General features: G+C 39.9%; 1 protein-coding gene across 1 annotated transcript; it reads left to right on the forward strand.

The window, feature by feature from the left end:
- The first annotated feature begins 8,027 nt into the window (after positions 1–8,027).
- On the forward strand, positions 8,028–23,746 carry ANXA5 (annexin A5). The gene is made up of 11 exons (XM_026848053.1): positions 8,028–8,134; positions 9,214–9,308; positions 10,115–10,228; positions 12,608–12,698; positions 13,644–13,723; positions 14,170–14,226; positions 17,224–17,317; positions 19,128–19,223; positions 19,766–19,824; positions 21,941–22,063; positions 23,184–23,746. The coding sequence occupies exons 1-11, from the start codon at positions 8,122–8,124 to the stop codon at positions 23,244–23,246; spliced, it is 885 nt and encodes a 294-aa protein (XP_026703854.1). The 5' UTR covers positions 8,028–8,121; the 3' UTR covers positions 23,247–23,746.
- Positions 23,747–24,210: the final 464 nt, after the last annotated feature.

Below are 24,210 nucleotides of genomic sequence, written 5' to 3' on the forward strand. Positions count from 1 at the left end.
AAAAAAAAAAAAAGAGCAATTTCAGGGTCATGCTGTGCTTAATGCTGACAGAGAAGAAATCAGTTCTGTTCCAGACTGGTTGCCAGTGGATGGCAATTTCTCAGGGTCTCGTTTCCCTCCACTCTTAAACAAGGACAACAAACAGTTCAGCTGTTAGCACAAATGAAGAGAGCTTTGTGCTGCACTCTAGCACCCTGGGTGGAAGGTACTAGGTGAACACTTAGCAGTAACACTATTAAAATAAGGGAGAAGTGGGGAGGGTGACACTGGTTTACAGGCAGGATAAAAAGGTTCAGATCTTAATACTGACAGAATGTTTATAAAATTCTTTCCATGCTGCATGTGCCAGCATCAGGGGGCTGCTGAAGGACAGGCTGAGTACAGAATAGAAAAAGATTTTATTTTTTCTAAAAGCACTCTGAGACTTGCTCTGGAGACTAAATATTGGCTTACATTCCAGCAAAAACAACTTCCTGTAAGTGATTCATTACTTCTAATCCACAACCCATTACAGAGGAGTGCTCTGTCAGATTCTTGATTTCTCTTGGGACACCAGTACAATGTGAAAAGGTTAACAGGAGCTAAGAGCATTCATACCAGTTACAGCATCAGGCAACCAAATTCATCTTACTGGAAATATATTTATTTTCTTTTATTCAGAAGAGGTGCAGGTTTCTTTGAAATTGTCTTTAGAGAAAGACACATCATATCATCAACACAATAATCTCCATTCAAGCAAAGATAAATCACTTGAGCCAGATTCCAGTACTTGTCTCGGACCCTGGATGCTAATGTTCATTACTAGGACAGCTCTGCAGCACTATGCTAAAGAATAGCATGATCTCCAGGCTGCCTAATTCTTCCTGAGAAACAGAATTTCCATCCCTGATGACTAGTGGTATGGACTCCTCCTCTGACTTTTACTCCGTGATTTATTTTCGGTCTGCTCTAACTCAACCCATCCCCAAGCCTGGGGAGACTTGGAGGGGAGGGGGACGAGGAAAGCAGCTAATCATGTGAGGCGCACGTCAGGCACCACTTTTTTTTTTTTTCCCTTCCCGCTAGTTTCCACTATTTTGGCCAAGTTTACAGTACTATATTGTGCTTGGGTGGAGGCTCCTTCCACTGGAGGAGGAAGGAGAAAAAATACCGCCGTGGCCATGCCCCGTGGGGTCTCGGGGCTCGTACTCCCGTCCCCAGCTTTCCTGTATCTAACTTGAATTTTTCTGGAACCTTTGCAGCTTCGTCCAGTATTTCGTCTCGGTTTGGTGGTGGTTTTTGTTGTTGTTTTGGGGTTTTTTTGTTTCTTTTTTCATTTGTAGCTCTTGTATCTCTGTGGTTTGAGCCTGGATGAAGGCTTGGAAAACGGGGCTGACTCCGGCGTTTGTTTCTACAGTTGCGTCAAATGCACAGGCTCCGGAAAGTAAAATAAAGAGTTTAATGGCATATATATGGGTTTTGTACTGCTGTGGGAAGTGAAAGCCATCAGGTTGTATGAGTGCTTTCACAAAGGTCAGGGTAATTGCACATTAAAGTTATACTAGTTTCATTGTTTTAACTTAATGAATGGTATGATTAGGGGTGTTTTAACACTCCTGTGAATAAGTACTCATACTGTGACTGGATTTAGTTTTAAAAGAAAGGGTACTTCATTTAAAAAAAAGGTTTTTATTTTTAATAGTATTCCACTAAATCCTTAAAGTTTGGGAGTGGGTTGTTTTCTGAGGGGCAAAGAGGGGGTTTTTCTTTCTTGAAACATGAGGACTGGTTTGTGTGATGCATTTTAGGGATACAGGGACCCCTATCCGTGCCAGTGCAGGGCATCTGACCAGGCAGATCTACCTAGACAGCCTTTTATTGCCTTATGTGTAGTATTGCATGGAGACTTGAGGGTAACTTCCTTTTACTCAAAACATGGAAACTTGCAATTATCTTGTCTATTCTACAGAGACACAAACTTTAATTCTTGATGTTTGCAAATGGAATATTTTATTCTTTGCAAACCAGTTACTCTTGTCTTCACATAGCAGAATTTTCCACTGCCCGGGGCAAGACGCGGGGCTGGCTTACTAATTGTGGTGGAAGGTGGTAGGTTGAAGACATTGGAATGATTTGGTCTTGTACTAGGTATGCCTTGTCCTGGTTTCCATGTTCAGAGGGCTGCTTTTCTCTTCAGTGGTATTCTTTGCCTGTGCGATTATGCAGTCATGAAAGACTGGGAGTGTTAAAGCTTTGTAGCCTGGAATTAATTTTATAAAAATTAAAGTTGAAGAGTAAGCTCTGTTCCTTCTGGCAGGTGTCTGTTCTGAATTTTGTTGTGCCATGAAGCAATGTTAAGAAATGAAAGCGCCTATCAATCATGAAATGTTGAGCGTCAATTGACAGTGGTTATATATACAACTAAAGGTTCAGGGTTCACAAAGGCTGCACAGCACAGTATACTAAAGTCCAATTTAGTCTAGAAACATTATTGAAGAATAAAACCTTTGAAGAGGGTAAGTTGTCTTTGGAGTCTGGGTCACTGAAATATTTGTTCTTGCTCAGTTATGGGAAGATTATTTTTTTCCCAAAGACCTGTGGGATTTTGTGTGTTCCATATCCAGAACAAGAAGGTTCATTCATTTTGTGGATAAACTACAGCATGCTGTAATGTGCTGTGCAGCCTGATCTTTCCATGCTTGTGTTTATCTGCTTGCTTTGGAGGAGCACTGCTGTCCTAACAAGCTGCCTTTTCTCACACATCTGTGTGATCATCTTTGTTAGTGCGTAGATGTACATGGTATGATCTCTTCCTGCTCGATGAATGAACTGCTTTGGAAGTGCTACCCTGTGTTTGCTAATTCAGAAATCTGGAATGAAAGCAACAAGTATATTTCCTGCTTGCATGCTGTGGACTGATCTGATTTGGTCTGCTACTCCCAAATCTTTCCCTGAATGTGAAGTTGGAAGTGTTTTGTGTATCCATTTGTAAACTGTCAGGGAAGGATTGCTTGCTGCTGGTGAGGGTGTGGCTGCTGTGCGCTATATCTGGAGTTCCTCTTCTGCCAATGGGCACCTGTGGCTTGGGGCACAGGAATAGTATTGCCAGCTCCAGTGGTGCTTCAGGGGACTGTGTCTAACATTCCAGACTACAAGCGTTTTTCCAGAATTGGGTCCTAAGCAGCTCTTTGGCTCTGTTAAGGTTATGAGTCAGGATAGGTTCTTTGAGTAGTTTTGCAAATGTCCCCACATTGGTTCCTACATTAATGTTGCTTGCTCTTCTCTCTCTCTCTTTCCCACCCTCTCCTCTTTTTTTTATTTTTTTTTTCTTCTCCCTATCTCCACTGACTCAGAGTTCAGTGCAGATGTTGTGTAATTCCGTTTTTTGTCAGGAGTTTAAATTTAGTGGGGCAGATGTGAACATAGTCTGCTGACCAGAGCTTAGTCCTTCCATTTAAGTGCACAGTCTGAAGCGTTACTAAACTTAGAGAGGTGTTTTTCAGAGCTGTCTTTATAGTTGTGCATTTGCATCAGCTCTGCACCTATGTTCATCCACTCACGATGTAATTTGCATCTTAACGCCCCTGACATTTTGGCAAGGATGTAATGAAATAATTATGTATTTCTTACATGATGGTAATTTTAAAGCAAGTTGATTTGGGATCTCTGTGTGGTCTTCAGTGGCTGCAAAGGTGTTCAGTTTACCAGTGAGGACTGTGGTGTGGTTTATCTGCAAGATGGCTGTTCTTGTGCAAGAAATCTTAGGGCAGTCTTTCATTTATTCTAGCATATGACCCTCTGGGCTCCCTTCTGTCTTCTGAAAATAGCGTACCTTCTCTGTTTGTCAACCTGTGTGCTGGAAGATACTCTCATTTCCATTCTTACCATTCTACAGTTTTCCTGTGCCATTTTGTAAACATGGCTGCTTAAAAAAAAAAAAAAAGGTCACATAGCACCGTCTCTCCACTAGACACTGACTGGGCTTCTCAGTGGCAAATTGATGAGACACTACTTTTGCTGCAGAGCAGCGTTGTGAAAGGGGGTAGCTCTACATCTATGGGAAATCTGACTGGGAAGAACTTGTGAGCTGTTACAGAGCAAAAGTAGCCGAGAAGTCTAAATCAGTTCAAGTATGGTGTTTTGTTAGTTGATAATTAATGCTTTGTGTTTAACAGTGGCTAAATGTGGGATCTTGTGGGTGGAAAATTTTTTGTGTGCTTGGTGGGAAAAATTAAAAGGAACCTTGTTAAGTGACTATTGTTGATCTTACAGATAATATTGTTGCCAGGATATGTGGCCACATGACATCAGATTGTGAAGCCAAGTTGTCTCTAGGGAGAAGGAGAAGTTAAATGTAGCTTTGGGATGCTGGTTAGAAACATCTTGCCTGATAAGATTGTATCTTCTGCAAACTTTTGCTACAGAAGAATAAACAATAATAACAGACAACATTAATTTCCTCATTTGGAGGGGCATAAGTTCTAAAGCAAGATCATCTCTTGCTTTGAAGGTTGGGTGGGTTTTTCTTTTTTTTTTTTTTTTTTTTTTTTTTTTCCTTTCTCTGTCTTTCCTCTTCACACTGTTTTGTGCGTCTAGGGACTTCATTGGTAGGTGTCTGGAGAAAATCGAAGCTGCTGTTTATTTCTAGTGTATAATCACAAATTGCCCTTGCGCTACACATGGTTGCTTAACAAGTCAGTGTACTGGAAAATGTAGAAAATAAAAGAATGTGGGTGGATTTTGGGTGTCATAATCTTGTGATAGTCTTTCTGTTGAGGTCTTGCATGTTCTGCTTCTCTTTGTATTTTACTGCCTAGTGTAGGGTGTTGCTATTTAGAAAAGGATCACACCAGATTACAAAATATTTAAATCAAAGACTGTTTGTGTTCTCCTTTCCATTGATGTGCTTTGGGTTCCACTGGGTGGGAAACTTACTAACTAAAATAAAAACAGCCTATGAGGCTGTAGTGTTATTGTGTATCTGTTTGCATAAATGACAAGGAACATTCTTAGAGATACTAAAAATAAGATAATTTATTTCCCTCTAAAAAGTTTCAAATTTTGTAAATAAATGTTAAATAGTTGTCTTTCAGTTCACCATTTTTCATATTAGGTCAGGATGTCTTAGCAGTTGTGATGGTGTCATCCACCTGCAAGAATCACTTTGTTTTGATAAAATTTAAACTACTTAATGTTGAAAACTGTAGCTGAGTTGTCTGCTAAATGAGTGTCTGGCTTTTGACAGGAACTCTTCTGTATGGATCTATTATTTTATTAGAAATGTCTGGTTCATAGCTCCTGTTTCAGTTTCTCTGTGACTGAAAGTTGACTTCAGTGGTTCAGGCAGTGATGGTGGTTTAGAACATACGCTTGCCCTCTCTTTCTCTGGCCAAAAGGTGCAATGTTTGTGAAGGAGGAGACAGCTGTTCCCTCCATGGACTGAGTTTGTAACCACTACAGAGCTTTATGCCATTGTCCATTGATTTTGCAAATGAGAAATTCGGGATGGAATAACTATTAAGAGTGCTTCTGGACAGTGGGGGTGTTTTAGATGGATTTGTTTTTGTTAAACATGGTGTGCCTGAGTATTTCCTGCCATTCCCTGCACTGGGCCACGCTGCAGTGCTCTAAAGAGCTAGGTGGGTAGGTTTCTGATGTGAAAGTTAGGGATGGCTCGACACTTTGTAGCTGCCTGCATGTGGCTTCTGAAGGCCGTTAGACTAGCTTGGGCTCGGGCCTGCAAAGCTGGATCCAAACTTGTCTAATGCTAACAGCCCCTCCTGTGGTTGTGCTCTGTTTCCACCAGCATAGAGTGTCAAGGGTCTGCCGTTATAGCTGCTGTCTTTGTGGTACCCAGGTGACATGGATTTTTATTATGCTGAATGACAGAGCCACAGCAATATTTCTGGTTTGCATGTGCAGCTCAAGTACTGATTGAGGGTGACTGTGGCAGGTAGGTAGCCAAAATGTAGTAAACACTGTGTGTCAGAAGGGAATGCCTGGAAAGCAAATGGTGCCCAGACATCAAGAAAACTTTCAGACTACAGCTGCACCAGAAGAATTTCAGGAACTGTTCATCAAGCTTTGTGTATGATGAGGCTTTCCACACTGTATTTTGGAAAAGTGAATTATGAAAGGATGAATCTTTGTTAACAAAAATGAGAAGGATGATGGAGAGAGAGATTTAATACATCATTTAGTGTTTGCACATGTGTTGTCTGAAACAGTCACAGAGGAATGTTGGGCCATTGTTGCAAGACTTGGGAATTGTGAAGGGGAATTCCACTTGCTTATAACAAGATAAGCAAAGGAAAAGTTTAACTTAAAGATCAATAACTATTTCCTTTCAGACCTGTTGGCCATTGGTTATTTCCAAAGTAGAATTGTGGTAGTTCTGTAATACTAGTTATGATAAGATGATATGAAACAAAACAGCAGGAAATACACTTTTAAGTAACCCCACTCTGGCTGGCTTAGTAGTAAGGGAGGAGAAGAAATACAGAGGCTTTTCAGTCTTTATCTGTTTTGCCAAAGTAAATTCAGTTTATAAAATTGAGTCCCAAATCCTTGAGATTTTTTTGTGATAGCCTTTGGAATTACCTAGGAAAATGACAATAAGTACATATTTCTGTGCCTAAATTTGAAGTACTGCCCAAAAACTTGCTTGTAGCAGGAAAAGCAGCGTGCTTCAGGGGAATTGCCATGCATCTGAAGTATGCTGGATATTGGAAAGCATCCACCAGAAAGAAGTTTGTTGCTGCTATTAAACACCATGATACCTGGTGTTCTGATTTGCTGAAATACGGCGGAGATAAATCTAACTCATTAGTGTTTCTGTAGTGGGAGGAGTAGAGAGTCTTTGATGGCAGTAACACACAGGTGGCCTGAGAGGCAGCAGTGCCTCAGGGCACCAATTTCTGGTTAGCACTCGACTGCTCTTTTCTGTCTGCTCTTTTGGCTGACCTATCTTGGATGAATGCACTGACTTGAAACCAAAGCACTGCGGGGCTGAAATTGCTAACTTGAGGGAAAAGCTGTATTGCAGAGGCCAGATGGCTGTGCTGCCTATGAAATAATCTGGTGCCAGTCTCAGTAGGTGTCTTGGCACTTCCTTTCATACTTTTTCTTGGGAGTGGAAAAATGTCCTGCCTGTACTGATTACTACTTTAGTACAGCAGTGCTTACTAGAAATTTCCCTTCTTCAGCTGTTAGAAAAACCTCCCTATTCCCCAAACCCAACTGTTTTCCCTTTTGGCCATTGTTTGACTTTTATCGTTTATAAATTAACTACTGTGCTATACACATATAGGTTCTTGAACTGCCGTGTTTAAATAAAGGTAAGACTTTTCCGCAAGGGTGATGAATATTGGTGTTTGACAAAAGTCCCTGAAGATCCATGTTCCATGGAAACCTAGTGAAATTATTTTTGTGTTTAGACGAACTGATCTTTTATCCTTATGTTTGAACTGTTGTTTCTTTCTGGCTGTAAACTACGATGAGAAATGTAGCTGAATCACTCAAGTAAAAAGTTGCTTATGTCAAAAGAAACATGATGAAAGATTGAAAGCCCTTGCAGAGTTCAGTAAGACTCATTTGCAACATGATGGAAACAATTTGTGGTACAGGTTGAGAGCTCCAGTTGGTTTTTCTAGAGGAGGAGAGGTTCTTATTTCCAAACGTGTCTTGGATCTTTGTGCAGCTTTTCTAGCATCTGTGATTTGTGCAATTCGTTTCACAAATTACTTAAATGATACTTTCTTGGTCATTTTCCTGCATTCCGGCTCTAGTCTTGTACATACCACTCCTGCAAACTACTATTATGTAAATATACCTGAACTTAGCTGGTGTATTGCTGAGTAAAACCATAGTAGTTCCTTTTGAGTGAGCTATGTCTAAATACACACGGACTCCTGTTCAGTTAGCATTTTTCTTGCAATTATATTTTCTTGCAATCGTCTTTAGGGCTGTGGGTTCAAATTTACTCTGAGCTCATGTATGAGGAACTGAAAGATGCTATCTTATATTTCATGGCTTTTTCCCTTTACCCCCGCTCCTTTTTTCCCCCTCTAGTACACGAGAGGCACTGTGACAGCCTTCTCTCCTTTTGATGCCAGAGCTGATGCAGAAGCTCTTCGTAAGGCCATGAAGGGAATGGGTAAGAATAATTTATTTTACAAAAAGGAAAGGGCTTTCACTCTTCTGAAAACTTCCTTTCTGAACTCATTTATATATTAGCAGATGAGGGTAGGGTGTGCATCTACATGCCATGGAATGACAACCCCAGGACTGCACGAGTCTGGGCGTGTCCTTGTTTTGACTGTACTGCTCTCAAGGATGTTTATTTTTAGGTTAGCATAAGGGCAGAAAGAAGGTGGTTTGCACATTCCCCATTAAATACTGATACTCCACAGGTTTCTCTGCACACAGAGTTTTGCCGGACAGTAAGCTGGACTATGGATTTACAGGCAACAACTGTGGAGATTTACAACAGCACAGTAGAGGGTCTGTGCTTGGAAAATGTGCAACAGCCCCCTCAGTCTGGAAGTGCTCTGAACAAAGAATACAAGCACACAGCATGACTGTAGACTAACAAGTTGTCTGTAAACTTACACTGTAGCTTTCTACCCCAAAAGGTCCCTGTGAGAACAGATTCTAACTTGATACTTTTTTTGAAGCTGCCTCTGTGGGAGGAAGCAGGAGGATGTGAAGAAGGGAAATGTGATACACCTCAGCTTATTGCCAAATTGAGTAGGGCTAGTAAGATGCTGTGCTGTGAGGGCTACCTTGCAAACTATCGTATATAAAATGGGTAATAGCTCCACACATCTATGCTCTGGGGTATTTGGGGTTACTGGACTGATTTTTGTTGGGAGTTGGCAGATTGTTTCTGCTGAAGTAAATCCCTCGGTGAGCCCAAAGGCAAGGCTCCTGTGTAGAATACAGACTGTGACTAAATGTTATAGCTGATACCTGGGGTGCTGGGAGCAGTGTCTGGAACAGAGCACTGATGGAGAACAAACACAACACATTGGTCCTCCCGTCATATTTTTGCAACAGCAGAACACCAAACCTGGTGGCTCAGTTTGGGGTATGGTGACATTTGTTATTTAAATGCTTTTGCTGTTTGTCAGTAGGCTGTTATTTTCAAAGCATGTTTCATTGCCTTTGGAGTTTGTGCCACTGCTGTTTGTTCTTTAGAGTGTGTTTGTAACTCCTTGTTCTTTCTAACTTCAGGGACTGATGAAGAAACTGTTCTGATGATCCTTACCAGCAGAAACAATGCTCAGCGTCAAGAAATTGCATCTGCCTTTAAAACCTTATTTGGCAGGGTGAGAAGAAGAAAAATACCTCTAGAAATGAACTGAGTGTGGCCTATGGTGATTACTTAAAACTGTGAGGCACATTCATCATGCTCCCTGTAGAAGGTTCCTTTGAAGAAAATCTCATTTTGCTTCTGCCTCCATTTCTCCCCCACCCTGCTATATCCTTAATTGCTAGCTAGATCAAGAGTATTCCTTTTAGGTTAGCACAAGAAAATTACTTCCTTTTTCTGTACTTTGGTCCAATATGCCTTAGATGGATTTTTGTGCAGAAGCTCCTATAGTTTCCTGTTAATATGCTTCTAGTACTGATCTCACTCTTGGTATGGAAGGAGTTATCAAATATTTTGGTGCTTGATCTGCAGTGTAAGGTGATAGCAGGAAAAGAATTTTCTAGAGCTAGAAAATGCAACAGAAATAAAGCAGCCTAATACCATAAGAGAGAACAAAATCATAAGTGAGTTGAAAGCAAAGGCAGCTTTTTTCTTTCTTCCGACATTGTTGGATCCTTTAATATTCTGGCTGGGTAACCTTTGTTTCAAATAGCAAGACCAGTGAACAACTGGGGTTTAAAGAATTTCTATATTGAAAAAAAAAAATTAACAATATGTTTCAGGTTTTCCAAATGCTCATGTATCTTTTTTTTTTTCTGCCTTATTTGGCTACATTTGTTTTAGTTCAGGTACCAAATAAAACAAAAAGAGCCCTGTCCCTTGGGCTTCTTGATGTATCCAGTCTTCTAGCTTGCAGACACACATGCATCCGTTTAAAATGGTTAGTCCTTGTTGATTACAGCCCTGTTTGTTCTGTGTTAGGATCTTGTAGATGACCTGAAATCAGAACTAACCGGCAAATTTGAAACACTGATGGTATCTTTGATGAGACCAACATACATTTTTGATGCTCATGCACTGAAGCATGCTATCAAGGTAAGAGGAGTGGGGGAAGGGAATTAATATATTATATGAAATGTTTGTTGCTCTTTTGTTGTTTTTTAGGAATGAACTTTCAGTTGGTAAGGGGAATGCTAATAGAATTACCCTTTCTTTTTTAAAAAATTAGGAATGTTATGCTAACACCTAGTATGATTGCTAATGCTATGGTTTTGCCTGGTTTCTTATTCAGCCTAATAACTAATTAGAGGCAGTTTAGAAATCTAGTCTGTATAATGTTTTATGTGAAATTATTTTCATGAGAAACAATGTAATCTTAAGAGAACAGTGTTCCTGTAGATACAGATTAAAATCTGCGTAGCAAAAGACTTGTTCCTTCTGATTTAAATACGAGTAGATATGCATGTTGCTTTTAAATTCTTTTTGCTGCTAAAATGCATTGCTGAAGTCCAGTGGATGCTAGATTCTTCTGCTGTGTGCAGCCTAGGTTTTATAGCTCTACAGCTGTACACATAGGCTTCAGATTAGTTCAAGGCATTTCATTAAAGTGTGATCTTATTTGTATGTCTGTTCTTGACTGTTATTTAAGATAGAGAGTGTTTTGCCTCCGATGGATTACAGTGCAACTCCAGAAATGATGGGCTAGCGTACTTGTGAAAACTGGTGTCCACCAAAATTATGAGTGGGTATTACCTGTGATACTGAATGTGTTCTAAAAGCTGCCTCCAGTAATACATAGGGAAGAGCTGATAGCCCTGTCAGTGTTACCTTTCGAGCATTTCTCTTTAGCTGAATGCATTTAATGCCCTTCTGGGAAGGTCAGGTAAACAAACAATTTACAATCTGTATGTGTAGGTATTTTAGTGCGTTTCCTTCCATGTGGTTCAATTTTTATTTTTTTTTTTCCCTCTGTCACCCCTGTCTGATATCCTCAGCCTGTGGAAATTCAGGAATTGGATGTCCCTGGATTATTCACAGAATCTGTTGATTAAAGTAAAGGACATTGAACTTGACTAATGCCAGATAGTGCTTGATTGGGTGACACTTAGACGTAAACTCCCAAGAACCTTGATGACCAATTGGTTAACATGTAGGCTTTAGTCAACTGTGCAAGCAAGTGCTCATGAACCCATGACCTAGCAAATAGTATCTCAGACAACAGAAACTTTAATCCTGGAAATTTTCTGTAATGTCTTTTTACACACTGGGGGAAGGGGAGATAGCACCTGACAAAGAAACTGATAAAGGCCTTGTTGACTAAAAGGAAAAAAATGTATTCCCAAGCTCCTCTTGTTGACTTAGGAGCCAAAGACTGACAGGGAAATGACGGAACAGTTGGGTGTAGGAGGGAAAATAGAGTTAGTGAAACAAGAGTGGTTTTGTTCTTGTCACAAAAAATGATGTTAAACACAAGATCATAGGATTTCAGAGAATGTGCATAGGGAAAGATGTTGATACTAGCTGCAGTTCAGTTTAGGTGGATAACAACAGCAGAGAACATGCGATAGCAGAGACTTCAATGCAAGATAATAACTTGGCTAGGAGTGTTAAGTCTGTGCTGAAGACTGTCCTATCAATTTTCACTGCTGCTACCTAGATTAGAACTAATATAACTGTGCCTGCCTCTCTTGTTGAGTAAGCTTGTTCTTGAATCAGTCAGTATTTTGCAAATGGTTTCATGTAACCTGGCAGATTTCTATTTTGGATATCTTTAGGTGCAGTTAGTATTCAGATTTTCCTTACAGGAAAGGTTGTAAATAACATGCTGAAGCAGAAATACTGTATTTCAGTGTTGTTTTTGTGAAATTAATCCTTTGGAAGTGTAAAGAGCAATGACTTATTCTTGCAGGCAAAGTAGACTCAGACTTGTGGAAACAAGATACTGACTTGGCTTTTGTAAATTTTATTCTTGTAAAAGTGAAGAGTGCCTGTCATGCCTGATGTAATTAGCGTGCAGCAGCTTAAACTGTCTGGGTTAGCAATTTGGCTGTAAAATACGTGTGTTTGCAGTGGAAGAGAGAATGGATTTAACACAGCACAATTCATAGAAGGGTAAAGAACATTGCTGGGTGGCTCTGTGTTTATCTGTGTACTAGTTGATGAAACTATGAACTAGAGCCAAGATAGAAACTGTTACTCCATTTACTTCCCTTGATGTCATTGACATAGTGAAGAACTGAGGCATATCTGTGTGTGTTGAACATGGAGGAGCTCATCGTTTTTTGATTTTTAAAAACAATCAAGCTGGAGCAGGAAGAAATTATTTCTAAAACCCCTTCAATATACCAGAAAGAAGAAAGTAATTTTTCTTTATTTGGTCGAGCGTATAAGCTGATGCTTGCTTTTGATTGTCAAAGGGAATTCTTGTTTTCCTTTTGTTACTTCATCAACTGATTTATACTTGCACCCCTGCAGGGAGCAGGAACCAATGAGAAAGTGTTGACTGAAATTCTTGCCTCCAGAACACCTGCAGAAGTACGGAATATTAAACAGGTTTATCTGCAAGGTAAAGCTCTGTATAAAATAAAGTTCTACAGTCTCCATTCAGTTTTCTTAATATAATTTTAGCTCATCTTTCAAATAAGGTCTGTCTGTGAATTGATGGATGTGTCTAGTAAGAGGGATTTCATTCTGCTGTGTTGCAAGATTTCATATTGAAAGAAACAGAGTTTGGATTGTAAACTAAAATAGTTTTTATTTCAGGGCTATGTATGCAGGTTATGGCATTTCGTGCTTTATACTTAGAATTCATCCAAATGAATTTCTTTCTTTCGCCCATTATTTTCCTCCTTTTGACTGAAAGGGGATCTTTAGTAATTGGAAACTAGAAAAGTGGTACCACATAAAAAAACAGAACTTTTTTTTTTTTTTCCATTTGGTCAGTGCTCTGTTCAAATGCATTTGAGCTAAAGCAGATGCAGCTTTTTGGTTGTCCACAGGAGTACGTGCTTTTACCGTGTCATTATTGGTTGTTTTTTTACGCCAGTGTTTAATTCAACACGTTACTTTTACTTCTGTGCAGATTCCTGCCACACAAAAATTCTCATGTCTTAATATGAGGGAAAACTTACAGTCTCCAAGGACAAAATTTGTTAGTACTAGACTTTTTTTGGGGCTCACAGTTGTACAGTTGTGAGACTGCCATATTTTAGTGTTGTTCCCGATCTGTATACTCTTTAGTTCCTTAAAGAGCAGAATCTATGCATGTCACCTTGTATTTCAAAATATTTTGAGTAATCTGCTCCTGATACTAGGTGTGACATGCTATATTTTCATCTTTTTTACGATAAGGTTAGGCTGTAAGTGAAAGCAGAATATGTCTTAGTTGTTAAAGCTGTTTCTGATAAATGATTCTACAAGCTGTGAGTCAAATTAACTTTTAGCTTTTCCTTGCTTTCTCCTCAAAATAGTGAGGAAGGCTGTAAGGTGAAAGGGTATTGCTCTTTTGCAGAGTACGAGGCCAACTTGGAGGATAAGATCACAGGAGAAACATCAGGCTATTTTCAGAGACTGCTGGTGGTCCTTTTGCAGGTCAGTATCTTTTTGTGTGCAGGCACGTGTATATGATTTTCACTTCCTGTTGATGTACACATGTCACTTTCTGCTTACTAAGCTGGGATTCTAGGTAGACCTGGTGATGACAGGCAGGACTAGTTCTGAAACTGAGTCATTCCCTGACTTGCAGGGTCAGTGTTGAGCTTGGTTATGGGTCATTTCCACATCACTGAATTGAAGAACTTCTGTGATGCTCATGGATATAGCAGAATGCCTGCTGCATGGGCTTTTGAAGGCAGTATGAGAAAATGTTTATTTCATAAAGACACATGCAAGCAGAGGGGAAAAAGAAGGTGATTTTGGAGAAATGCATTAGGGGTTGACTTCTTGCAGTAACTCTTACAGGCTCAATATAACAGATAAGTTGTTTTTTGATTCAGATATGATTCTTCACTTTAACAACTTTAAAAAATTCTCTTTAGGCGAATAGAGATCCTGATGGCGGAGTGGATGAGGGTCTTGTTGAGCAGGATGCTCAGGTGGGTGAATGACTTCATTTTTAGGACGTTTCTATAAATTATCTTGCAAAGAGTTTATTCGTCTAGAATTCAAATGTGAGAAATTGTTAAAGTTTTCTACGTGTGTGTGTGTTTTCCTGTGCTTTTATACATTCTGGACAAAAGAAGTGTCGAAACCTGAAACACCAGGATCAATATTTTTGGCACTTTTACGTTTCAATGTAGAGCATGTCTTGTTTTGCTTAATATTTAATGAGATGCCTGAATGGAACATTGATTAGATCACTGGAAAGAGCGAGTTATGATTGCTGAGGCTTTGTGATGCTGAGACACCCACTGCTGGAAAACTCAAGAGATATTAATGGTTCATTCCATAATATCTGACTTGAACTTCTCTCTGAATTCAGTCCTTGCATATCATGAGTCATATATGTGTTCTAGTGAAATGTTAATGCTATTCAATGAGGGATGCCTCCATAGAGGATGAAATACTAAAGAGAAAATATATCAAATGTTCTGCTTTACTGTAACCAGATGACAGTCTAAGTATTGCCTCTAAAGGGTTTCTAGAAACTCATGTATTGCCCTTTGCAAGTATTGTCCATGACTTTGTCACTGATGCTAAACCTGTGCTCTAGGACAGGAAAAGGAATACCAGCACTTAATTGATGTCCTTGATGAAGTGTCTTGCTGGGTGCTATTAGCTTTGTTTTTAGTTGTAGTGATGGTCAATATTTCAGCGATTTGATTCCAGAACTCATTTAATCATGTTTCTTCTTGGATATTTCAGATAACTCTGGGCTAGACATTTTTCCTCTCATAAATTGTCAGTTGAGATGAAAGAAAATATATGGATTGTTCAAGGTGACAAAGACAAAAAAGTAGAATACCAGATCAAGAAAACATTCTTCTGGTAGCAGGGCAAGATGGAGAGACGGACTGGCAAAACGTATTTTACTGGCACAGACCTATCCTTTGTTATGTAAATTCAGAAAGCATTGTCTTCCTGCTACTAAAATTAAGCCTGTGGAAATTTGAGCTTGAGCATTAGTGAGGCAAATGTTTTTATCCTTAACTAGACTGTTTCATAAAATTGTGTCAGTCTTGCCTTTAGTTGGGCTTATGTAATTGAGGAGACCCATAAATCACAGGCCTTTGTAGGTCGGTAGATTGCTTTTTGGCCTCTTCAGTTGAGTTTAAATGAGCATCTAAATTTATGAGGCACCATACCTAAATGATGAAAACGTCCTGGTTTTCTAAATGGCCTCTGTGGTTTGTTATGTACGTTTGGCTTGAACTGGGACCCAAACAGAGAAGCGTTCTGTCACATTTCTTTTATTGATACCTTTACATTCAACATCTAACATAGCTGGAACAGATCCAGAGAATTTACTTATTATTATTGCCAGGTCCGAAGGGTCAGAGTTGAGGTATGTGACTGCAAACGTAGGACTGGTTTTGGCTTCTCAATCTTTCCCTTGATTAATGCAATACTCTGGGAAGGACTTGATACGTTAGAGGGCAACCTCTTTGTTCAGTGGCGGTTTTTATTTCTTTGGGTGTCTGTGATTACTAAACATCAATTCAAAGAAGTTGGGGAATGGGCGTTCATGCTGTGAGATAGTATGAATATGCGAGAAACTTGCAAGACTTTTCTGAGAATGCCTGAAGGAGAAAGTTGAACTTTCTGGAAGAGATTTTGTGAATATCACTTTTTAAAAGTTATGTAATTGACATCTATTTTGGGTGTTGCACAGTGGCAAGACAGGTAAAAACTTCCAGCTCACATAAAATGCCATTCACAGCTTCTGGTATCTAAAGAAATGCATTCCTGGCATTTCTAAGTGCTGTGCTGGGACTTCACATTTACTGCTGGATGAAGAGTTCTGGTATTCATTTTAAGAGCTTAGCATGTATTATTTGAACTAAATATCCTTGCAATGGCTTAATAGTGCCTTTAGTTTACTTCACTGTTTTGTACTCTGTACCATTAGTATTAAAAAGAGCATGCTGCAGTCACAGATGTGTTTTGAATAGGATTGTGGGATAAACATAAATAGCAAATCCATAACATCCCATCCAGGTTTTACAGTCTGGACAGACAGATGGCCAACAGCATTGCTATCCAGCAGATTTGTTTGTGGTTTTTCTTCTAAGAAATACTTGATTGCTTGAATATAGGTGGTAACCTGTTTGCCTGTCCTCTGCTCAATGAGGAGGGATAAAAAATACTGTATACTATGTTATGTACAAACCTTTCTCTTTACATGGTGTTTAGCATATGATTTGGAAAAAAGCTTCTGAGTGTCAGGAATTTAATTTTATGAATTTTTTTTCTTTCTCATTTTCCTCCTTCTCTTGCTTATTCCAACTTCTACAAGTGCTTTACTTTCCTAAATGCTGCTAATTGCCCAGTCATTGTACTGAAGAAAGACTTGCCTGAAGAGCAATAAATATGCTAAAACGATTAAATGATTAAAATCTGGTTTCATATCGCTAAGAATTTAACAGCCTTCAAATCCTGTTTCTGAGAGCTTCTAAACCCATCTTCCCCTCCTGGAAGTTCTTCCTGGGCCAAGTTAGCATGGTTCTCCCATTGATATAGAAGAGAAATTACATCATGTAATAAAGTTTTGCTCATCTGATTTGAAAAAGGGGGCAGGGGGAAAGGCAGAAGAAGCATTATTGGGAATGGATTTTATGTTCTATATTATCACAGTTTCAGAAAATGTCAGGCTTATGAAAGGGGCTCTGTACACAGTCAGTTTTAGGGTCTTAAGCAGTGTTACTCATGTAAATGCTTTCACAGTTGATTTCAGAATTTATCATTTATTTCTTTCTATGGTCAGTTCCGTACTTGGCAACTTTCTTCTGTGTTTGTTTTTTTTTTTTTTCCCACTCCAGCTATAGCTTATTAGCAAGTTTAATGCTCGTTAGAATAAGACAAGTAGATCTTTTCAGCAATGTGTGTGGACACAAGACAGATGCTGATGTTTTGATCTCTTGAATTTACAACAGGTTTTGTTCAGGGCTGGGGAGCTAAAATGGGGAACGGATGAAGAAAAGTTCATCACCATCTTGGGAACTCGAAGTGTTTCTCATTTACGGAGGGGTAGGTAATATGGTTCACGTGTGCTTGAAAACTTCTGCCTGAAGTCTCAGTATTACCCAGCTGATGGTGGAAATAGTAGAAAACTTGTTTCTGGTCTCACATTTGTCATGCCCCAGAAATCTTTAATCACTTATTCCCTCTACTTAATACATGTAATTTTGTTTCCTGTAATTCAGTTTTCCCCAAGCAGGTGTGATCTCCTGCTTGAAGGAGTGGTGTAGTAGATCTGAGGGACAACTGGGGTGTTTCTTTCTAGATGCTTAATTATTTTATTTTTTCCCTTTTGAGAGAGGTCATGGCAATAGAAGGGATGCTGAGGGTCTGTTATGAATCATCATAATCTGATGGAGATCCAGCCCTGAAAAGATCAGCCCTTTTATAGGTGCATATTTTATTAACTGTTAATAAAGAGACAATGAGTTTTTTTCCCCTGCTCCTTACCTGTTCATAAATCTATTTTATGAAGCTGTTTAGGCCATTGGAAATACTGACCAGTAGGTTTTGCTTTGGTTCTCTAATCTTTTTGTTCTTCCTTTTGAATCTTTGAATTCATCTGGATTTTCCAAGGTAATTTGATTTGTGAATTTACTGTTTATTTACCATTGTTTGTGTCAAAGTAATCCTAAAGTTTCTTTTGATGCATCCAACATTTTACTTAGCATGATAGAAATGTAAGATTTCATGAAAACTTGGGTCTTACGGATATTGATGAACACAGACTTGAATAGACTGCCAATAGGCCAGTTTGTGTGAAGTTAACTTAATAGCCCAGTATAGACAAGATCTTAGATTCAGGCTAAATTATAGCTGCACCCTGGGAAAATTGCTTAGAACTTCCTAAAACTGTCCTTCTTTCCCTTTCCCACTTCTCTCTGCACCCTTTCACTGGATTTGCTCACAGAATCATGGAATGATTGAGGTTGGAAGGGACCTCTGGAGGTCATCTTGTCCAACCCAGCTTGAGCAGGGCTTACCTAGAGCAGGCTGCCCAGGGCCATGTCCAGGCAGCTTTTGCACATCTCCCAACACTCCACAACCTCACTGGGCAACCTGTGCCAGTACTGAGTTACCTACCCAGGGAAAAAAGTGTTTACTGGTGTTCAGATGCCTCCTGTGCCCATTGCCTCTTGTCCTGCCACTGGGCACCACTGAAAAGAGCCTGGGTTCATCTTCTTTACATCCTCCCTTCAAATATTTGTACACATTGATGAGATGCCCCCTTGAGCCTTCTTTTTTCTAGGCTGAACAGTCCCAGCTCTCTCAGCCTTTCCTCACAGGAGAGATGCTCCAGTCCCTTAATGATCTCAGTTGCCCTTCACTGGACTTGCTTCAGTTGCTCCTTATCTCCTTTGTACTGGGGAGCCCAGAACTGGACCCCACACTCCAGGGGTGGCCTCACCAGTGCTGAGTAGAGGGCAAGGGTCACCTCCCTTGACATGCTGGCAACACTTCTCCTAGTGCAGCCCAGGACACCGTTCACTGCCTTTGCCATGGGGGCATGTTGGTGCCTCACGTTCAGCTTGGTGTCCACCCCAGGACCCCCAGCTCCTTTTCTGCAGAGCTGCTCTCCAGCTGGTTGACCCTCAGCATGTCCTGGTGCCTGGGGTTGTTCCTCCCCAGGTGCAGGAATGTGTTGTATAGTAGTGGTTTGGAAGGAAATAGGTATTTAGAATAGGACAGGGGGGAAAAGAGTGGATGATAACATTTGAACTGTGAATAATGAGGTGCAGATGGCATTAACCTGTACTGTGGAGGATACTGGGAGAAATGCTGTCTATACATGTGACTAAGCAGACTTTCTGTTTTGCAGTGTTTGACAAATACATGACTATTTCCGGCTTTCAGATTGAAGAGACCATTGATCGTGAAACCTCTGGTGATTTGGAGAAGCTGCTTTTGGCAGTTGGTAATTAAGTCTTAACAGATCTAGAACTGGCCTTCTTCATTTACTCCCAGGCCTTCTTAAATTGCAGTTTTTGTAGGAAGTGGCATGAAAACATGGTTCCTTTTTGAAGTTAATCACCTGGGATCTATTGTTGTATCTAGAGAGTAGGCCTTTATTCTTCCTTTAATAGATGGAGGGTTAGGGGAGGAGTGAGCCAGGGGGTGGTGATGAACTGTGTTCTGTTCAGTCATGTGCACCTCTATTAGAAAGTAAGACAAAACTCTGCCTTCGTGTGTATTCCTGGCATCTCATTTAGGACAATGTCATAATAGATTTGTAACTGGGAGTAGAATTTGACTAGCAAATCCTCTGTTAGAAATACATGGTGAATTCTTACTCATAGAACCCAGAGTTTTAGCAGAAGATCAGACTAGCTGACAGCTGTGTATTTAATTGTCCACACTGGAGAGAATGATCCAAGTAACACACACCTTGTCTTGACAGTGAAAGATTGTCCTGTATTGAATAACAGTCAGTAATTTAATCCTTTGCCTTTTTTTCAGTGAAATGCATCCGAAGTGTGCCTGCTTATTTTGCTGAGACTCTGTATTATTCCATGAAGGTATGTACGTGTTTTCCATATGTTACTTCCCATCTCCCCCAGCTACAATTCCTCTCTTTTTGGCTTGTTCTTCATTTCTTCTTTCACTGTAAATGCCAACAGGATACTGTATCACTAAGCATCTTCAAAAGGTTTGGGGAATGCAGATCTGGGAGAGGATACAAACGATTCATAAGCTTTGCTTCGAGTTCATAGTAAGTTTGTCAGACCATAAATGTTTTAGAGGAAACACCAGTCTCATCAGCTGGTTTTGGAGTTGGTCTTGTTACATTGGAAAATGGCTAGATCCACTGGGCACCTTCAGCTGAATAAAGATTATGGTGTCTTTAGGTGGTGGAGGAAGTAAAGATGACCAAAACCTAAATTGTAAATTGTGCAGATTTAGTGCTCTTTGTTTTGGAGATGAGTAGTTACAGACTGAAGGTGTAGTTAGCTTTGAAGCACATTTTGATGACTATCCATCCCATTTTGAGAAGGAAAAGAAACTCATCAGAGAAAAAGGAAAGAGGCTTAAACAGCTGCAAAAGATGCTGCAGGGCAATCCCATCAGCAACACAGCTGTGTTTATTGGCTTTGCCTTCTCTTGGATGGGAAGAGGTAAGCAGGGGAAACTGTATTTTTAATTCACAGTGGCTAATATTAATTAAAACCGAGGTAGGTAGTCTATTGTTTTCAGGCAAGTTATCAGCTTCCCTGAAGAATTCCTCCCTTCCCCTTACTGAAAAGTACTGAATTATGTTTGTCACCAGATGGTTGTGTTGATGAGGTATCAGCATGAGAATTAGTGAAGAGCTGAAATGATAGCTTAATTTTTAAAAATACCAGTGTAATATAAGGTTCAGGTGGGAAATACAAAATACTATACCAGTATGCTGACCTGTATGAAGAGAATTACTCTTCTATTGTTTATCTATTTATTAATTTTTATTTTTTAAAGAATGCAATAGAAAAATCTTTTCCTGTAGGTTTTAGATTCGTGTGCACCTCTGTTACGAGGGGCCTGATTAATGCTGCTGGTGAGATACCCAATTTAAAAAAAAAAAAAAGTAAAAATCATTAAGCGCTTCAGATAAGAAAGATCTTAATCAATTATTACTTTGGCAGAAGATTTGTACTTCTAATTTATCAGTTTAGCATGACAAAGACAGTGAGCAAAGTTTGCTTTCATGATTAGGTGGGGCAGAGCCTGGCTTTTATTGGATTCTAATGTCAAATCCTACTCAGAAACCATCGGACTCATGGCATAACTTTTGAGCAGCTTTAGGGCATTTTTAGACGTAATCCAAGAATATTGCACCCAGTCGAAGGATTGAGTGACCCTGGACGTTAGTCTGAAGATGATCGTGGGGGCTCTGCCAAGTCCTTTCCTGAGGTGCATTAGCAGGTCAGCATGTGAAAACTTGTATTGCTTCAGCTTGTGTGGAGTCTGACTTGTCTGGGCAGGAGGGGTCAGGATGTTAGTTTGGCACAGCCTGCCAGCACAGGAACTTAAAATGTTTAAAGCAATAAAGATGAACAAAGAGTGGAGCATGTTTGCGTGGTTGGAAGAGGTTTTTGAAGTTTGCCTTCGTAATAAACAGCTGGATAGTTTGTGAAATGAGTTGCTCTGGCTTTGTCTTGCTGTACGATGTTACATGCTTTGTATTAGTCGTTGTAAGGATTTATGTACCCAATTCCAGAACTGGCTGCAATTCTGCAGTCTCAGACTACATCAAAAGAGCGATTTGCATGTAATTCTGATTGTGGTGATCAGCTATACCACTGTGTAATCTTGGAACTGGATTTTTTAAATTTATATGGGCATTCACAGTTGAGGCCTATGAGATGAAACGTGAAAAAAGAGGTCTGACCATATGGCACTTCACAGAAGTCCAGGGACTAGAGCACCTTGCATGGTTGGTCCTGTGTTCTCCACATTGCAGTGTGAATGTCTTGTAATACTGTCCCAAATATTCTCTGTTTTGGAGTAGAAATGTAATGCAGGAGTGTTTTGAGACACCACTTGTCGCACTTGGTGCTTCCATGTTGCACCCTGGTTGTTTGTATTTGTGGTTTTGTTACAGCATCTGTCCAGAACAAGCTCATATTTTAATATTACCTATACTCTTCTCTTTAGGGGGCTGGCACTGATGATGATACCCTGATAAGAGTCATGGTTTCAAGAAGTGAAATTGATCTGTTGGATATTAGACAAGAATTCAGAAAGAATTTTGCAAAATCATTGCATCAAATGATTCAGGTAAAACTACCATTCTGTTATCAGGGAAAATGGGGGTGGGGTGATTGAGATGTCATTGTTTGCACTGTTTATTTTTATGGGAAGGGGTGGATATGAGTAGAAGTGGACAACTCTGGGCAGCAGTTGGTGGTTGGTCTGCAGTTTCGTGAAGTACCACATAGTGTCATTTAGATGAGGGACACTTCCTCTGGAAAGCTAAAGGTTACTTTCCAGTGTTCACTAGGAGAGCAGATGTGGTTTTCTGAAATTGCAATTACTCATACACCATTTTTAGTTACTGCTTCATTTCCTTGTCTGGGTTCCTGCTGATTTTCAGTGCTTCAGAGGGTGCTGGCTCCAGAGAAACAATATTGGAGCTGGGAGTCTGAATTATCATGAGGTTGGAGTTTAAACCTTGGACTGTGGTGTGGAACCTTTTGCACCATTTCAAAGTGGAAAGCATTTCACTGTGGAATCAGTTTGAATCATAATCTCCTATGAGTGGATGGGAAGGAGCAGGAAGGGTAAGAGCCAGGAAGAAATCCAGAGCCAGCTATTTCTGTAAAGTTAAAGCCAAAAATGCTTTTTCTCCTAGGAATTTTTTGAGGGCATTTTGTTTTATTTTTAAATGCTACTTTTTACAGTTTTCAGTTATCAGTCCTGACATTATGCTCTCTTAATTAGGCTGGGTGGAGTTGCTTTTGACATTGTCAGTTGGGCCATACAGCTCTCCTGTGGAATTAGAAGCAGAGCTTCCCATTAACTACAGGGAGCAGGGCTAGGGCCTTTCGAAGTGCTGGCAGGTGCACTTTGCACATTTAAAATTTTTTGCTTTTGGGGCTGCTTTGGGCTTCTCCTGTGTTTGGACTTTCTGACTTGTACGTGAAAGCATTCTAATATGCAGTGGCTGGCTCAGTTCTAGTAAAGCTTTTGGAGGTTGTTTCTGAAAGTCCATCTGTGTAAATATAGCTCTACCATAAGAGACAGAGAATTTCCTTGCGTCATTCCTGAGTGGAGAGTCATCCAAGTGGATTTCCTGTGGGTGGGACAAAGTATAATCTGTTGGAGTCATCCTAGGCTGGTGCTTTTATTCACGTTTCTGTGGTTGTGACTCATGGTGACTTGTCTGTTATATTAACAGAAAGACACATCTGGGGACTACAGGAAAGCGCTCCTGCTCCTCTGTGGTGGAGATGATGAGTAATGGTGGCAGTGACACGAAGGATTTGTTGTACTCCAGCTTTGCAGCCCTTTAGTGAGCATGTCTAGCTAAGTTTTTGTATCTTAATGCTTTGTGGCTGTTTGAATTTATACTAATATTGCACTTATTAAAAATGAGCATATTGTTATCCAAGTGGTAGCTGATCTCTCCTCTTCCTGACATCCCAACTTCCAGGAATTTCAAGTGCCTTCTGTGAATATGTGAGAGTCATCTTCATGGAAGATGGGTACTGAGCACAGAACACAGTTCTTTGCAAGTGTTTTGCTGAAATAGGGAAAAAAAATTCATGTATTTCACTAATAATTTGAAGATTATCTTTTCTTGCTTTTATTCCTTACATTTCCATGAAATATTAAGCTAGCTCTAACATTGCAAATGAAGAAAAGTTATCCTTTGTACGTAATACTCGAATGAATTTGCTGAACATAATACAAGCAATCATTGGAACTCTAAAGGACCAATAAATTTTTTCCGTCTCAGCACAGTTGTATGTGGTTTTTAATGGGCAAAGATCTATTTCCCCTTTCATATGATTCCACTGCTTCAAACTGTTGTTATATTTTCCCTACTATTATGCAGGCTTCTAAGTATATATGATGTTTTGCAGCTGTACATCTTGATGTCTGGTCTAGTATATGGGTGCTGTGGTGATGTTGCTGTTCAATACAGTTGGAATAGCAAATTGTTGATACTTGCTGAGCATTGCATTCACATTTTGTGCTGCTTTGTCTTTTTCTTCTCCTCTAAAGCTGAGGGAAGGAAGGAGAGCCATTTATACAGTGCCAAAGTAGAGCAGATATGCTGCACTTGTAGGAGCAATCGAAGATTTCTGGAATGGAAGCAGGTGGAGATGGGAAGACAGTGATTGGTACTTCAGGGGTCTTGGGTGAAAAGAGGATGATTGCAGCACTACTTGCTCATAAGGTTAGCAGGGAGCAAAGCACAG

The sequence above is a fragment of the Athene cunicularia genome (genome assembly GCF_003259725.1).
Source record: "Athene cunicularia isolate RWA chromosome 4 unlocalized genomic scaffold, athCun1 chr4_part2, whole genome shotgun sequence".
Lineage (NCBI taxonomy): Eukaryota > Metazoa > Chordata > Aves > Strigiformes > Strigidae > Athene > Athene cunicularia.